The sequence below is a fragment of the Danio rerio genome, chromosome 6 (genome assembly GCF_052040795.2).
Source record: "Danio rerio strain M-AB ecotype USA chromosome 6, GRCz13ab, whole genome shotgun sequence".
NCBI lineage: Eukaryota > Metazoa > Chordata > Actinopteri > Cypriniformes > Danionidae > Danio > Danio rerio.
In genome coordinates, this window is record NC_141026.1 from 21,221,104 (window position 1) to 21,239,581 (window position 18,478).

General features: G+C 35.6%; 1 protein-coding gene across 1 annotated transcript in view; it reads right to left on the reverse strand.

The window, feature by feature from the left end:
* The window catches only part of nol11 (nucleolar protein 11), a 45,676-nt gene that overhangs the window by 17,488 nt on the left and 9,710 nt on the right, over positions 1-18,478 (reverse strand). The window contains 11 exon segments of the mRNA NM_001030063.1: positions 4,856-4,934; positions 5,038-5,235; positions 5,527-5,652; positions 5,757-5,941; positions 9,667-9,720; positions 12,361-12,458; positions 12,574-12,697; positions 12,825-12,901; positions 14,959-15,162; positions 17,951-18,092; positions 18,182-18,239. Of these exon segments, the coding sequence (NP_001025234.1) occupies positions 4,856-4,934; positions 5,038-5,235; positions 5,527-5,652; positions 5,757-5,941; positions 9,667-9,720; positions 12,361-12,458; positions 12,574-12,697; positions 12,825-12,901; positions 14,959-15,162; positions 17,951-18,092; positions 18,182-18,239 (1,345 nt within the window).

The window sequence follows — 18,478 nt, forward strand, 5'->3', positions numbered from 1 at the left end:
TGCCTTTTTTTCTATTGTATAAACTTATTTGAACATTATACTTTTAAAATGGCCATTATTGATTATTAAAACTAATATTCAGTGAAAGAGAGGCTATGTTTAGTATTATCAATAAAAATGAAAGGAGGCAGTTTTGTTATAGGCTCCGTTTTGTGATATATATGCATGAAGATGACATAAGTGAACAATGCTAGATACAGGTGTGCAAATGCTGTTAAATGCGTTTTCACCTGCTAAGCTTTTATGAACTTCATAAATAAGAGAGACTAATTTACACTGTCACTGATCATTTGAAGTTTGTATAATAGGCCAAAGAGAACAATAATATCTAATCAGTCCTGATGTGTATTTTTATGGCTGCATGTATGAGTGCAAATTAGATTTTTGAAACTCATTTTAGATGCGTTTATAAACAGGTGCTTTTCATAAGATACAGATTTGTGAAAGTACTTTTAATCTTATTTTATTCTATTCAAAATAGTGTTGTACAATACATCAATATTAAAATGGTTTTGTAATATAATATATATATGCAAAATATTTTGTACTACTAATAATCTTTTTATTAGTACTGGTACTTTTGAGGGACAGCTGTAGTTCAGAGTGCTGGACAAGAGGGAACTGCTTCAACACATTGAGTGTGCATTGGACTGTGCTTTTTCTCTCACGGTGGGTGCACACCAGATGCAAATGAAGCATCAAGCATGAGTGATTTACATGTTAAGTCAATGCAAAGACGCAAATAGACATCCTTGCAGTGCAAATTGAGAGTTTGTGTGGTGCAAATTGAGTTTTGCACATGACACACACATCGCTTAAATTGGAAAATCTGAACTTAGGTGGACATTTGTGTCGCATTAACCAATCAGGAGCTTGCTCCTGTAGGGGTGTAATTATTACATGGTGATTGGAGGCAGAATTTGAAATCTAAAAATAGAGGAGAAAAAACTCATGGTTGTATGCAGGCATCCAGAGCTGTAAGACAGCAGCTCCTTTTTTATTAAAACAGGAATAAAAAGGATCTTGCTTGGTAGAAAGTGAGTGAAAAGGTCAGAAAATCTGGTAAATACTCTACTTAATATTCATATATGTATATTACATAGAGACTGCAAGCAAAATTCAATTCAATTCAGCTTTATTTGTATAGCGCTTTTACAATGTAGATTGTGTCAAAGCAGCTTCACATAAATGGTCATAGTAACTGGATCAGGATCTTTAAAAAGCCAGCTAATTAGGCTTATTGACCATAATGTTATTTTCTACAACTTTCACACTAATGGGTAGATATTTATTCAGAGGAAGTGAATAGAAATGAAAGAAAAAAATGGAAGAGTTTGAGGGACACGTATTCGAAGGTGAGGAGAAAAAAGATTGAGAAAGTGGGTCAGCAGCAGGGTTAGTGTATGTTTGCTAGCAAAGTAACACAACAGGGCATATATTTGTTGTTTGTTTTAGGATTAAAAAAAATGTATTTCTCTCTGACAGATGTAATGTGAAGTGTATAATGTGTGATTATTTAATATTTTGGTAACACTTTACAGGTCCTATAATATGCAGTAAACAATGCTTAAGTAATGCACATATAATCAAGCAAAAAAAGCAAAAGCATTCAGTAATGACTACTGCATGAACAACAAATGAACATTCTATACGATACATAACTCAACAACTCTTTAAATTGGTAATAGTTAGGGGTGTAAAAATTAATTGTTTCTTCGGTGCACCGCGATGCAGACACGGACAATTCAGTATCTTTTCAGTAATAATCATAACCGGTTATTATGTACGTCATTATGACGTCATTTATCTCCTATGCGCTCTGTCGCGAGGGAGGTGAGCACAAGTATTTACAACACTCAGCCAACTCAGGGCCGGCCCGTGGCATAGGCACCAAAGGCAAATGCTAAGGGCGCTATATATCTAGGGGGGCACCAGAAATGAGCGTGGTTCAGTTGGTTTTGTTTTCGATATTCCTGACACACATTCAGTTATAGACGGCATTAACACAAAAAACTCTTACCCTATAAAGATCTAAAGTGTGTTTACTACAAAAAGGCAAAAATGGTTATGTTTCACAGCTGTCTTTTCTTTTTTTTTCTTCGCTGGACATTACGAGCACTGCTCCATTTAAGCCCTCGCAATGTGTTTAGCCGGGAGAGCTCGTGCGGAGAGGAGCTCTCAGTAAGGGACCGTCGGAAAAGTGCTTCTTTTTTTTCTCTCTTTTTTTCTCGTTTTTTTTTCTCGTTCTCGTTCTGCTCTGCTCAGCTTGAGCTGTTGCGAGGGCTTAAGTGTATGTGTGTGTTTTGTTTGTTGCTGTCTATGTTTGTGTATGTGTTTGAATCAGAGACAGTGTGGTACTGTGTGTCTGTGTGTTTATACAGACAGGATGTTATAGCCTCCCCCCTAAAATATAACACTGTATATGGAAAGCATCGTCAATGCACCGTAATGCACCGAGATATCGAATTGAACCAAATCGAAGGCATGATAATCGTAACTGAACCGAACCGTGAGACCAGTACAGGTTCACACCTCTAGTAATAGTTAAATGCATTAAATCTCTAACAATGTTTAGCTAATGATTTGGAAAGGTATCATTAAGTAAAGCACACAACAGAAAGTTATAGTACATAACTAGGAGTTATTGTGGCAGTTAATGAAGAATCCATCATACATCTTATTGAGAAATGAATGCATATTTATATTATTTTATAACATTTTAATATAATTATTATATTATATTTATTTGTTCCTCATGCAGTAATCATTGCTTACGACAAGGACGTAAGCATCATCAAGGGGTGCATCAAAGGCACAGATAGGTACATGTTGTGTCACACCATCTCTAACCATTTCATTCTAAACAACGTTGAGCAATACTGACACTGTCGATGTAAGGCGTTTGTTCTTGTTGCTTTGGAATTTATAGAAGGGAAACCGCGCAGTATGGTGCATCCGGTGAGTGACTCCCTTCATATTCAACATGCGTGATCGTATTCATCAAGTTTGCAAAAGAGGAAAAAAAAAAAAAAACAAGCGTTCTAAATAATGGCTATATTTTACAAGCAAGAATTCTGACACAGCAACATGAGCAGATGCTTTACAATTACACATAGAGGAATGCACAGCTATTCTTTGACAATTTGCAACATCATCTGGCACTTCAATTGATTACGTTTACATGGACATCAGTAATCTAATTATTCGCCTTAATCTGAATAAGACAATAATATGATATATAATAATATGATGAGTTACTTTTTAAATGTTCCTTTCATGATTCCATTTTACAATAATATAGCACTTAGATTGTATAACGATATATAGATAAATTGCGTGACCACGCTTCTAATGTTTTCTCCAGAGTTTCATGTAATTCGGGTGTTTCATTTTTAATTTTTAGACTTTAACTGCAGTTTGGTAGCTTCACTTTTATTCAGAAACATTTCATTCATGCGCCCGTGACAAACTGTTGGAAGAGTGTTGTTTAATGGAATTTAACACCGCACACTGAATGTAAAGAAAAAACTTTTGCATTTTGTGATGTGGGTGTCCGCAGTCCTTTACTGACTTTGTAGGTTCAAAGAAGTGTCAAACAGCCATGTATGGAATATCCTGTTGCCAAATGTGGCGAAAAGTCCTACTTGATGGTAATGTTTTGATTAAGGTGTTTACATGTCTGTACTGCACTTCAATAATGACTCTAAAATAGGCATACTTCACATGTCTTAATTTGATTTCTGTATAGTTCAATTATGACTTTAGTCGGGTTAAGGTCATGAAAAAACGCTGTTTACATGGTTGACTCTTATTCAAAGTATTGTCTTAATCATAATAAAATCGGTGTCTACTCAGTAGACAACTGCTGCAAGGTATTTTCCCTCGTTTTCAGACAGCATTTTGTGCCGTTTAAATGAAGCCTTGTCATGGCTAAAGTAAACATTTCCTCTTTTTTTAAACATATAACCAACCCAAACAAATGTAATTCACCAAAATGTTTGACACACACGCAGCCTACTGTACTGTTCCACTGACACATTAATTGAATAAATGTCAAAGTGAAAATAAAATGACATTTTGAAATGAAAAAAAAAAAAAAAAAAACATCATGGTAAATACTACACAACACGAACTAACTAAATGAAACATAAACGGCTCCCAATTAGAATCAAAATGCAAATCAGCCAGAATAGAATCAGTAACAGTTTTATTGGTAATTTTTGGAAATCGCGTGGCTTGCATACCTGCTAGTTTCATGCAAGTAATATGGTTTGCTTTTAATAATGCAGTGAGGTATTGTCTGTGGGTGTGCGCGCATGTTTGCATTTAAGAGCCGGGGAGTACATTAGAACAGCTGACAGGTCAGGAACACTGATGCTATTTTTCAGCATCTGATGTAATGGCAGATACTAAATTAGGAGAACATTTTTCTCTTGCACTTGAACCTCATCTGACAAAAGTATAGCAGCTTTAACACACGACTTTTTCAAAATTAAAGTTTTACATCACAAAAACAGTCCGTAAGCCACTGAAAACAGTATTGACATTTAGTTGAGAAACACTGCTCTGACTGGTGACAATTCTTAACCAAAATTCTAAGCAGTCTATCGGAAGTCGCTGTTCACTATGGGGCCCTCCAAGCAGCAACAAAGAAAAGGTTCTATAGCCAGTGTGCAAATTGTCTTTGATTGTAATTGAAGCCCTTTTTAATCCAGTCCCTTTTCTCTTTCCACATTTTACCCTCACACCTTATCACAGTGGGCAACAGTACGCTGGAAAAAATTAACACTACCTACCACCAAACAATCATTCAAGACAAAAGACAAAAATCAAGACGCATTTGTCAGATACTCACCATGACCTGCAAAACTGTGAGATCTTTTAGATGTTGCAGCAGAGGCTTGTCACTGTATGCGGTCTGCAAAACATCATTTCTATTTAACTGGTTAAAGAAAACTAGAGACCAGAAAAGCAAATGAAACTCAACAGAAAAAACAGCATACATTCTTTGATTATAAACAAGTAAACAAAGGATACAGAAGGACACCCTTGTGTAATCCCACAGGACACTTCATATCCATGGACAAGAAATCCCTCTGTTGCTTGCTGCTAGAGACACCGTTCTCGTTCTGCTGCTCACCTTCCTCCATTTGACTTTGAGCTGGACTCATTTCTTTCATGATGATTAAGCTCTCTGTGTCAAGGGTTAGAGTCTCCATCTCAGAGTCTGGAGTACTATAGTCAAACAAAAGTTGTTTTTTTTTAACTTGTTTAAAAGACATTTGTGCAAATAACTTTATACATTGGCTTCACCTGTCTGTTTATTGCAGTCAGGTGATCTGAGTAAACTAAAAATCAATAAATCAATCAATCAGTGCGTCACAAACAGATGGGAGGGGGAACCTCGGTTTGCTATGTACAAACCATATTTTTTTTGGTTCGTTTTGAACATTACACCCCTATGGATTATGGTGACTTAATTTTTAAATGTAACAAATGTTAACAAAAAGTTAGTGGAAGACTCACCTCAAAATGGTTTTGAGATAAGCACAGGTAACAGCTTCAGGAATGTCTGGAAAAAGTTGGAAAGCAATCTGACAGAGTTGAAAATCTCTCTTTGCCATGGCCAGAGACAACAATTCTGGGCAAACACTACATATCCAAAAACAAACAAACAAAACAAATGAATGAATAGAGATTTACATTGGAGTACCTGGTAGACAAATGTGTCCACAGAGCTGATTGTATATTCAAACCTGTAGCAGAGATAACGAGTGTCTAGCAGTTGTAGAAATGCACGCTGAGGGTAGAAGCTGTCATCTGTCTGGGATCTTGACACTAGCACCATTGTCACTTTCCCTGCTGCAAGCTGAAGGTCAGTCTGAGGAGTCTGATGAATAAATTCACCCACCGCTGACTGCACATCCTCTACCACAGCAGTCTGGTAAATAAGTAAATTGGGTCATCAAATTAAAGAATATAATCTATGGGTATATACCGCTTCAAATACAAAAATATACAGCAATCCTTAAACAACGGCACAATTAGGCAGTTGCATTTGAACAATTTGATGTCAATTTAAGGTCATACTAGAGTTTGAGCATGTGAAATTCTGTCAGATGGTGCTATAAAAAGACACTGAATAAAACAAGATGATGCAACAATAAAAAAAAAAAACTATCTCGCACTGTGACGTGAAATCGCAGGTCAGAATGGAGTCAAACTTAAACTTTAGTACATAGCAACATGCTAAATTTGTCACATCAATTTGTGATTCCATTCTGCCACATTCACATACAAAATGAATGCAAGTCAAACCACTGACCGCAACCTTGACTGTGTGTGCAACAAAGACTTGGCAACAACCCAGTGAGTTTATGCAACAATGAATCCACTACTCGAGGGTTTGTTTACACCTGTCAACCTGTGGCTCCAGTCGTGGAGGAGGTCTTGCGATAATTTACGACGAGAGACAGAAAATCTCAGCAGGTCCTGTTCCTTCATTCCCTTCTTTTGAATCTATGGTATCTAAACTTTCTGGATCCACACCTACATTTGTTGCAATAATTTATCATCCACCCCAAACCAAATAACGACTAAGCGACTTGCTGCTTTAACACATATTATCACCCTTTCATCAAATATTATAGCTTTTAAGAGATTTTAATATTCCTGTGGATAAAAATAACTCCAAAAATATATATATCATGTATTGAGGGCTTTGGACTTTTCTTGGACAACGTTCCAACACACTCTAAAGGACACATCCTTGACCTAATTTGTTGCTCTGGTGTCTGAGTTATTGACTGTACAGCTGATGATCTTTCAGATCAACTGATCATTTTCTCCTCTCATTTAATTTTGCACTCCCTCTTTCCTTTACCAAACCTCCCGATACTATCTCCTTCCTTAACAAAAAATATTGACATAAGATTTGCTAGTACCGACTCCCTTTTTAGACACCTTTCCTCACCAGGGGCCACTTGTATCAATGCTGTGTAGACATAAAAACTTTGCGTATGCCGGGTTTCACGCTCACGTTTGGATTTACTAACAATGAAATGAACTTGAGAATGTGTGTTGGCCCACGCCAACTTCATGCCTGGCATACGTGCATTTTCTTGTGTGTGTTTGTTTTATTTCCATTGGGGACTCCTAGAGGCAATTGTGTTAAATTGCATACCACAAAGTATCTTTGAGCTGTGCAATGGCAGCTGTATGAGACAGGATCATCCGCATGTCTAGCAGGTATATAAGCTTTATATACCATGCAGTTAACCAGCCAAACATTAAAGCGCAACTTGCAGCGATCGCTGGTTTTCCCAATCAAATTGCATCGATCGACTGTACGCACATTGCTATAAAAGTGCAATCTGAAGATGAATTTGCATAGGCTACGCGTATCGGAAACATTTCCATTCAATAAATGTGCAAATAATATGTGATGCTCAAATGCGCTTAACATAATACACACACTTTATTCCTACTTGTCTTCCTCGTGTTGAAGAGTAGGCAAAATCTGATATGTAGTGGGGGGAAAAAGAAGAATGAGTTCATCAGACGCTGGATTTGAACCGAGTTCAGGAATAACAGTCTCAAAACATGTTGACATGGCCTTTAAGAGCCACGCCACTCGCGATGCTGATGTCAGCTTGACTATCGCCCAATTACCTCATTCCAACGAGACCTCACTGCATTACCCACGTCAGCTTTCCCACTCTATTTTTTTCTTTTGTTATTAATTCCGGTGGACAAACTTGCAAATAACACTTTTTTTCTCCGGTCTACCGAAGGCGCACCTCCAATTCACATTTGGTTCAAAGTTTCTCTTTTAGCTTGCTTTTGCCATTGCTTCTTCGTTTGGTTTTGCCAAAGTAGAGTCATTAGCATATTCATACGGGGGAGGAGGCAGGGAGGTTTTGCGCTCATGCATGTTGCGCTTAGTTTCATGTTCATTCAGAGGTACAAAGAGAATATGCGTGTGATTCAGCGTACGCAGTGTTTCATACATCTGAATGTTTTAATATGATTTCAATGCAAGTCTTCGTACATGAGGCCCCTGATCTTTTGATTCTCACATCAATAACAATCTCTGCTCTGCTTACAAACATTAACCGACTCCGCCCTTCACTTACCCCTCACACCACAGCTGTCCTTGTCCATAGCCTTGTTACGTCTCATTTAGATTACTGCATAATTACTCACCCAAAAATCCCTCCGTAAGCTTCAGTTGGTCCACAACTGCCCGTATCATCATCAGAATGCCTTCTTATAACATCACCCATGTCGTGCAACAGTTTCACTTGTTAATAGTTAATTTTCTAATTGACTTTAAAGTTTTATTAATTGCAATTGATTTTAAAGCCATCCACAATCTCGCCCCTCCATATTTGTCTGCCCTCATTCATATTACTGCTCCTTCTCTCACCCTGAGATCTTATACCTCCCTTCACTTGTCTATCGTCTATGGGTAGTAGAGCATTCAGCCACTCTGCTCCCTAGGTTTGGAACTCACTATCACCTGCCATCAGAAACATTAACTATTACATATTCAAAACAAGACACAAAACTTTGAGGTGGCTTTTATTACTTAATTTTATCTGCACTATTAATGAGTGTAGTATTAAGGCTGTAAGCAATTCTCTGATTTCTCTTCCCAAGCCAAAATACAATAACTTTGAGTGCTTTTGTTCAAACACTTTTATTGCTATTGGCGCAAGAAAGGCTTAACTATTGAAATGGACTCAAACCCATAGCTCACTTCTTAAATGTACATAGTGTGTTTGATAGCAATTTATATGTTCTGTTCAATATTACATGCATTTACCAATAGACCTTTTTTGGTGTTAGATAATGTAGAAATACATAGATCCTGCTTAACGTGTGTCTAAAGTGTCATGTTTTATATCGCTGCACGTTTTCATTTATTACACAACTGGTGATGCAAAATGCATAATAATAACTTGTATGCCTTACATTCTTTATTACTCCTGGTTAAAGTTGCAACTGTTCCTTTGGGGTGGATCCTCATTACGCATAAAAGCGGCCCAGAGACAGTCAGTCAGTAGAGAATGGGTGTGACTTGACTAATAGTTAAAATCTATCTATACCCCAAAATCTGGGCAGAAGGTCTCTGAATGAATACCACCAAGGAAGACCCCATTTCCATAACCGCATGACTCCCCTAAGTACACGTTTCTTATTTCCAGCAAGTATAAACTCAGTTAAAGATCAAACCTCACGTATCCTCTGATCTGTACCACAAACTTCACGCAAACGGCAAATGACAATAGGACTTCTTTAGAGACTTCATCTTCCAAGCATCAGGGAAAAACTCACACAACACAAGTGAGAGGAATGCAAGTATTTCTTTATATGCGTTTTAAGCTGTGCCCTTTTAAAGCATTTATCAATACTTAATGGTTCTTATTAGTCGTGTGGAACGGAGTGAGATTTGTCATACTTTATCATTACTCTTTATTTCTTCGCTGTGATTTTGTTGATGTTTTGTATGTTTGTTCGTTATATGTCAGACTAGTCATTAATAAACTTAATAACCATGCTGGATTGTCTTTGTTTTTTTGCAGTGTGACCATGGCTTAACCCTGAATTATGTTTCACATAACCCCCCGCACCCCTTCAAAAACACACAAAAAATGAAAATACCTTAATGTGGTCTATAAGTTGATCTACTGTCAGTGGAGACTTGACGTTTGAAGCCTGCAAAAAAAGCATTACGTTATTGTAGTAAATAAATGTTATGGTCAAATTGTATTAAATAGAGAGTACACCACAACCTAACTTCAAAAATTGTCTATTTCTCATCTCCTGAATCCTTACAGTCAGACTAAACTGACTAGTAGTTATTATACAATATAAATGAATAAATTACTTATACTGACTATTGGTTAATATGACTGTACAATATGTGATACATCAACAAAGAAGAAGCTCCTGCAACAAAGTTCACTTAAGCACAAGTGCTCAAAGGAGTGCTCACCTCACTGAATAGTAAACCACGGCTAAGCAAAAAATGTGTCCATGTTTCCATAAAATAAGTGTAATAAGTGTCTTAAGGTTACAGAAAAATAGAAATCAATATATTGCTATTTTGACAGTTTTTTTTTTAAAGGATATTTCACAAACTTGAGATGCTTCTGCTATGACTAATTAAGAGATGTACCCTTTTCAATCACAAACTGTTCTCTGCACAACAGAGTTAAGCTTGTTTGACAGTTGAGCTTTTGTTTCACATTGTTACAACTCTATAAAACATGTGCCGTTATTAAAAGGAAGGCATCTTATAACTTTGATGCAGCTTTTTCTCCTTTCACCTTTGAATAGAACAATTCTGATATATTGTGGAAGGCTTTCTTGTGAAACAAGTGCAAAATTGGTGTTATTCACTCACACTACACTTTTACACTACTACATATCCATATATTTCATGTGTAAATAAAGTTCAGGCATCTGTAATAATAAAAACAAGGGAAAACGGAGCATACTCGTAATACTATGAGAGTACAATTCCAAAATCCAGATTATAACAGACACAGATGCAACATTTTCTTTGTCTGTTTGGAAAAGACTTTACGATGGTTGTACTTTACAAACATGAAATACAGCTTCACCATGGACACGAAGACCTGATTAGAGTATGAATCAAAAAGCGTCACTCCACTGTCAAAATTACATCACCACCGTCACAGGCATTCATAAACAAGCGAGAGCCATCGATTCCACTGGTGCGCTTGCTGGGCACTCGAGCACCCACACACCGTCTCAGGTAAAATTTTTGTTATTTCCTCTTTGAGAAATGTCCACCATGAGCTGTAATAAAGGTTGAAACTTAATGAGGTCCATTTTCGCTGTCTTTCTTGGACATTTAACAAAATTAAAATTAAGAAAGAGTAGAGGATAGTCAGCATAATGTAATGTAACATTACAGGCAGTGAGCGCAAAGTTTCTCAGTGAATCACTTAACAGTGTTTAACTATAACATGACATCTGTTGAAGTAACCTTTTACCCGTTTAAATAACTCAAACACCCTAAGATCACCAGAGAACACAAACCAAATTAGACAGATTTATCCAGTATAGGTAGATAAAACAGAGAAATGTTTTACTCTTATTAATTATTTGCAACTTTAAATAAATCAGAATAAGCAAAATATGTGGCAATTAAGCAATCACCAATACAGAAGCGCACACGCAGAAAAAAAGAAACACCCAGAATAGTATAAGGCTAAATAGTAATATAAATGTTAATGGTAATGGTAATAGTTTATTACCATATATTATTATATAACAATAAACAATGTATTAATATTTACTAATACCTTCATACACATTTAAAGGTAATTTAAAAAACTATATTTGAACATATCATCTGCTTTTCATACATTAATGAGGAGCTTAATTATTCAGCTTTAAGATGACAGCCAAGTCTGTTTCAAATGATTGCCCCTCATGTCTGGTTTTGTGGTTCGGGGTCACAAATTTAACATATTTAAAATTTATTTATTTTGATTCATAGTCTCATAAAAATGTTTTACTTTACACACCTCTTGTGAGCACAAACCCTCAAATATTTAACTTGCCTTTTGCTTATATCTTCATTGCATAATAGATCAATGGTCGATCTGGCTTTAAAAAAAGGTTACTTAATCAACAGATGTCATGCTATAGGTAAACACTGTTAAGAAACTGAGAAATTCTGCGCTCGCTGCCTGTAATGTTAACTTACATTACATTCTTACGTTCTTAATTTTGATTCTGTAAAATGTCCAAGAAACACAGCGAAAATGGATCTCATTGAGTCTCAACCTTTATCACTGCTCATGATGGACATTTCCCAAAGAGGGAATAACAAAAATCTTACCCGAGACAGTGTGTGGAAGCTCGAGTGCCCAGCAAGCGCACCGTTGTGATCGATGGCTTTCGCTTGTCTATGAATGTCTGCGACAGCGGTGACATAATTTTAATTTAAATATCAGGTCTTCGTGTCCGTGGTGAAGCTGTATATCATGTTTGTAAAGTACACCAATCGTAAATGTATAAGTTGTATACAAACAGACAAAGAAAATGTTATATCTGTGTCTGTTTCAATCGCAGGTTTTGGAATTGCACCGTCGTAATATTACGAGTATGCTCCATTTTCCTTTACGGTTTTATGATTACAGAGGCATGAATTTTATGTACACACGCAATATTTATGACAGCGATTTTATCCCATACAAGACTGCTATTAAAACTTATGCAGGTTTATATACTTTGACAAATTTTTTTCAGTGCAACTGGCAAAAACCACATTGATGCATAAACATCTGTAGGGAAAAACAACAATGAAATGTCTCTTACATTTCTGGTTGACATTCTGCTCTTGACTTTTGCTGCATTTATACTGTCATTGTGCGGCAAAGCCGTCCAGGAAGACAAGGGGGTGTGTGATTTGGATTCTGAAGAGAAGGAAAAAGGGATTTTTACTTTAATATTTTGGCCTCATTTTATATATTCTGAAGAAAAGATTAGGACAGATTTTTTCATATTTCAAATGAAATTTCAAATCTTTACCACTTTGATTTGTCTGCTTCAGTTTTCCCATGGCAGCCGCGAGAGATGACTTTTGGCACTCAAAAGAAATTACTGATAGTATCTTCCCATGAGGAATGTACAGCTTTCCAGAATAACACCAGATCTGTATTCAGAAAAAAAAGTTTTCTCCTCATGTTTTTTTATTTTTCACAAATAAATTATTAAGATTATTTCAGGATTTGTAGAAGTGTAATAAGAATAGCAATAAAGGTGATAAGTAATAACCACACCTGACTGTAGATTGTTCCGGCCAATTCTTTACAAGCCTGAAGAGTTTGGAAATGTTTGTTCCAGATGCAAAGATAATCTGCAAATGACAACATCATAATGATCATCGCACCAAAAGCCCATGGTGATAAAAGGAAGGGGTGTTGTTCTAAGGGTTGTTAAGAAAATCTCTGAGCATAAACTTTTACTTTGATTGTTTCTTTTACTTTATACTTGTTTTTATTTTTATTGTTTACACAGAGTGGTACAGTTCAGTACAGTACGGGTCACATTTATCAGGCTTGTGTATCCACTGAAAAAACTGTACCCTTTTGAAAGGTGTGGTGTATGACAGAAAGCTGCAGTTGACGCTTCAAAGAAATGTAAAAGTAAAGCTGTACGGAGCGTTCACATATGAGAACCACTTCTCAAAAAACAGACGCTTTATTCACACATACTTATACATCAACTATTAACTTAAGGTCATAAACAGGATTTGATTATAGCTGCAGATCAATGATAATGTGAAATAGCCTACTGTAACATCTGCAATTATATAAAAATAAATAAGTAAAAAATAGGAACACATGACTCTTACATTTCTTGACATGACACTTGAGTCTCCGAAATTTCAAGCGTACATTTAGGCCTTATTTGGGTTAAAAAATAAAATAAAACATCTAGCCTACAGTGCAAACCTCTCATCTCTATCTTTATTCTTCACAAGCACATTTAACCTCTTGTTAAAAAGTAAATAGTCCAAAAGGCGAAAATTAAACATGGCAGTTTATTAGTGTTTTGGGTTGCTGAAAGAATTGTTTGCTTGTTTGGTTTCCTGTGCTTCACTCTCGTGTTTGTTGTGGAATGTGGTTATTACCATAATTTAAAATATAGACATGTGGCGAGTGCATGCAAATAGAGAGTAGAGAGAAAAAGTGAAACTACATTGGAAAGGGTGCCCAAAAAGTGGTACAGTACAGTTCACTTTTTGGTACTTTTTGACAGTAAACACTGACATAAAACAAGCATGCAGTACCATACCCCTCACTGGGAATGGGCCATTAATGCCCATGCTGTCTAAAAGACACTAGCCAGAGAGAGGTCAGATCAATTAAGCAGCTAATTAAGCTTATTCGGGATAATATAAAATACTCAAGCAAATTTGCTGAAACGGGTTGAAAAACAGTGCAGTGTGTTCCTAGCAGCAAAGTTCAAGACCACTGAAATACTGTTGATCACATACTGAAACTGTTATTTCAGCTTCATTCAAGTATAATGTATTATTCATCCTACGATACAAAGCAATGTCTGGTCGCAATACAAAAAAAAGAGAATAAAGTTATTTTAAACACTTAACTGATAATGATATAAATTTAGAGTAAATTTAGAGATAAAGTATGTAAATATGTCATAAATGAAAAAACTGTATTGCATGTGCACTACAGAAGTATGCTGTTAACAGGCAAAAGGTAACTTTCCATTTCCATATGATAATGTTAGGTTTAGGTGTGATCATGCTGATGAGTAGGTTCCGAGACATGCTGTTTCCCTCCAACAGAGGCATATCTAGGACCTCACATATCTACCTCACCATTGTGATCGATGGCTCTAGCTTGTTTATGAATGCCTGTGACAGCGGTGACGTAATTTTAACAGTGAAGTGATGCTTTTTAAATCGTACTCGTAATCAGGTCTTCATGTCCGTGGTGAAGCTGTTTTTTTTTTTAAGTACACCAATCGTAAATGTAGAAGTCGTATACAAACAGAAAAAAATAATGTTGTATCTGTGTCTGTTTTAAATCGCAGGTTTTGGAATTAATGAATGAATATTAAAGAGCCTAAAAGTAGACAAATGCTAGATCTTTGTTGAATAAAATATAACAAACTAAATAGCATTTACTCAGACTAAATCAAAATGTTTTACCAAGATTTACAAATCTACAAGATAACAAGTGTTTTTGCAATTGCAAGTTACTGTTGATACTTCTCCTATGCACATTTAACAAAAATATTTGAAACTCGCCAATAAATATGCACATACTGACTGAGCTCTTGTTTTAACATTGACCAAAATAGCCAATAAAGTCAGCTTTCACATTAGTTAATCAAGTTACAAAAGATTGAAAAGATAATATACTGGGTAATAATAAGGGTCACCTTTGCCAGCTCCAGCAGACGGGTGGGGAAATCCAACAATAGCAACATGAGCCTCATCAAGTACAATAGCAGCACCAGACGTCAGCTCTTGCTCCCCCAGAGGTAAACTGAGACACAAAGAGCGGGGTAGAGCCTGGACACCTTCAGCTTCAGAAACTGAACTTCTGAGTGGTAAAACACTTTCATATATTCTGCCACTCATATCTGAAAAGATGTAATGCAATTTCATCTAGATTAGTACAAATTGTCATCAAGGCACTATGTTACTATTTGAGCGTGCTGGCACCGGGTTTAACAGATAGCAGCAGTGACTGAGTTTGATTTTTATTCAAATTTAAAAAAAAATATTTTAGTTGGTAAGAGGTAACTACTGATCTGAAATTATTTATAGACCAGTGGAATGAACCTATAGTCAATCTGAAAGAGCTCAAGATCCTGATTGGTCAAGCTTGTTTCTAGCAACTGCTTGTTTACAACTGAACTTGCCCAATTCTCAGCTGTGGCATGAATTTGATTACTGGCCAATTAAAGATTTTACATTACCAATAAAAGCATGGGGGCAAAATATTATTGCAAACAGACTAAAATTGTAAGTTAACTATAAGTCATAAATGAACATTAGGAAGAGGAATAGTAGTAGCATAATTCATTTTGAAATGTAAAATACAAAATGGCAATATGTTAAATGGCGATGTTTGTCTGTATATCAATTTGCATTTTCCAAGACATATGTGCAATATTTGGTCCAAAATGAAAATAAAAGTACATCGTTTGCATTTTTTCATTTCAAACATGGTTTTAATATGTAAATTATAACCACATTTTAATGCTTTATTTTTTGCAAAATTAAAATGAAAATGCAATACACAAATGAAATGATCATTTAAATGTTACTTGTCCTAAATGAACTTATTCTAGTAATATAATAATTAAATTTTCAGCATAACACCGTGGAATGTTTGTAGTAAAGTTCATTTTGAAATGTAATACACAAAACGAAATGCAATATGCTAAATGGCAGTGTATTGTAACCTTTCCAAGACACATGTGCAATGTTTGCTGCAAAGTGACAATGAAAAAAAGAATCCATTTTCATTTAATACATCACAACGAATGAAAGGCGATGTGAAATTGAAAATGCATTCTGGGCTGGCCACAGCCACATACGGCAGCCATTGCTGCAAGGCGGGTATTATGTTTTGTCGTCACTGCTGCAGTGAGGAGGCTATTTGGGACATTTTGCAGCATAAAAGTCTGTTCCGCAGCTGCTTCATGAAGCTGCACAAGCCCTGGAGCGTGAAATTGGAAATACTTTAGAAAACCAATCACCTCCTTGCTCAGTAAAGTTGGTTTTGGGTTCGATATTCGCCGGACATTCGCACACGCAGTTACATAAATTACTACATACGCAGTTACAAAAATAACATTTAGGTGCTTTAGATTATGTGTACTGTATGCTTAAGGCAAGATATATTGCCTATTTCTGCTTAGTATGTATCGTATAGTTAGAGCTATAGTAGCCTTGTTACCTGTAGTAAATCAGTCTGGCCTTTAACCATATATTGGAATCTTCTAAAAATACTTTTTTTTTCTGATTTGCGTTTCTGTGCGTTTTGGTTTTTGTCGATGTTATTCGCAGATGATCCCTAAAACTGCTGCGCGAATGTCTGTCGAATATCAAAACCAAATGAATGCATTTTCAATTTCACATCACCTTCCATTCGTTGCGATGTATTAAATGAAAATGGATTCTTTTTTTTTTTTTCATTTTGCAGCAAACAATGAACATATGTCTTAAAGTGCTAACTGAAATACAGAAATAAACTGCCATTGAACATATTGCATTAACATTTTGTGTATTACATTTTAAATGAATTTTGCTACAAACATCGCATGGTTATGCTAAAAGTGTAATCCTGCGTTTCCTAGACATGAGTGTAAACGCATTTAGGACAAATAACATTTTCTGCTTGTACTTTATACACATCAAATTCAGTTTGACTATTGCATTTTTAATTTAATTTCGCAACTTATAAAGCATTAAAATGTGGATACAATTTATATTATAAAACCCTGTTTGAAATGAGAAATGCAAACGATGTCATTTAATTTCATTTTGCACTCAACATCTTGGAAAATTGCAAATTAGAATACAGAAATACATTTAACATTTTGCATTGCCATTTTGCATAATACATTTCAAAATGAATTTTGCTGCTCGTATGCTTCCATAGGATATATTCAATTAAATCTTCATTACATTTTTACAAATTCATATTCTTACAATAGCCCACACAAAAACAATTGGGTAACACTTTACAAAAAGGTTCATTAGTCAATGCATTTACTAACAGGAACATCACATGTACAGCATTCATTAATCATAATTTAACATTTACTAATGCATTAATAACATCCAACTCCACACTTGTTAACATTAGTTAATCCACCATGAGTTAACATGAACTAACAATGAACTACTGTATTTTCATTAACTAACGTTAACTAACATGAACAAATACAGTAGTAAATGTATTGTTCATTGTTTGTTCATGTTAGTAAATGCATTAATTAACATTAACTAATAAACCTTATTGTAAAGTGTGACCAACAATGGTAATCTCTCAGTTCTTTCAAAACAAATGGTAAATTAATATTTACCAGTATTCTATAAAAAATTTTTTAATTAAACTTTGATTATATTGACATTAATGTGCTTAATAAATGATATTACTTTGCAAATTTTTTGCAATAATTAGTACGACATAACTGAAAAATACAGTGGGCTTAGCAGAGCTCTGTGAAATGGCACTGTTAACTTGTACAATGTCAAAAAGATTAATCTGCATGTAAGAAACCTATTTCTGAAAACGCAGGAGCATCACTGACAAATATTTTCTATAAAATGTGCAAAAGCAAAAGCAAAACTAAAAAACAAAGTCATTTCAATTTCAAACCCTGGTCATTATAATCAGATGATGAAGACACTTACACAAGTACTGCAGATGTATATTACTACCTCTGCATGTGGCAGAGAAACTGATAGGAGCGAAGGGACCAGGTTCAGTCTCAAATCTGTGCTTCACAACAGTGTTGGGGTTAAATCTTTGAGCATACAGGTAGTGCTCTCCTCTCTGAAACACACAATTTATCAGAACTGATTCATAGGTTCTCTTCATGCACTGATAGAAAATAAAAATAAGCAGATTTAAAAAGACAGAACCTTTTCCGTGCAAAACAACAAAACAAGCTGGTGTTCTGCCCCAACAACAGTACTCCACCTGTGGAACAGAAAACATAACATCTTACATCTAAAGAAACTGTTAACCAATATATGCAAATCTGGCTGAGGTCATACAAAATGTACTAGACTTTCTTCAGCAGAACATAAAAGCTTTTTAGATGCAATTGTAGCTCTTTGAGATTCATATAATGCAAGTAAACAGATAATGCAAAATCAATACCTATGGCTCCTGGATTTTCCCAAGTAGAGCCCTGAAAGGCCCTTAAATCTAAGCCC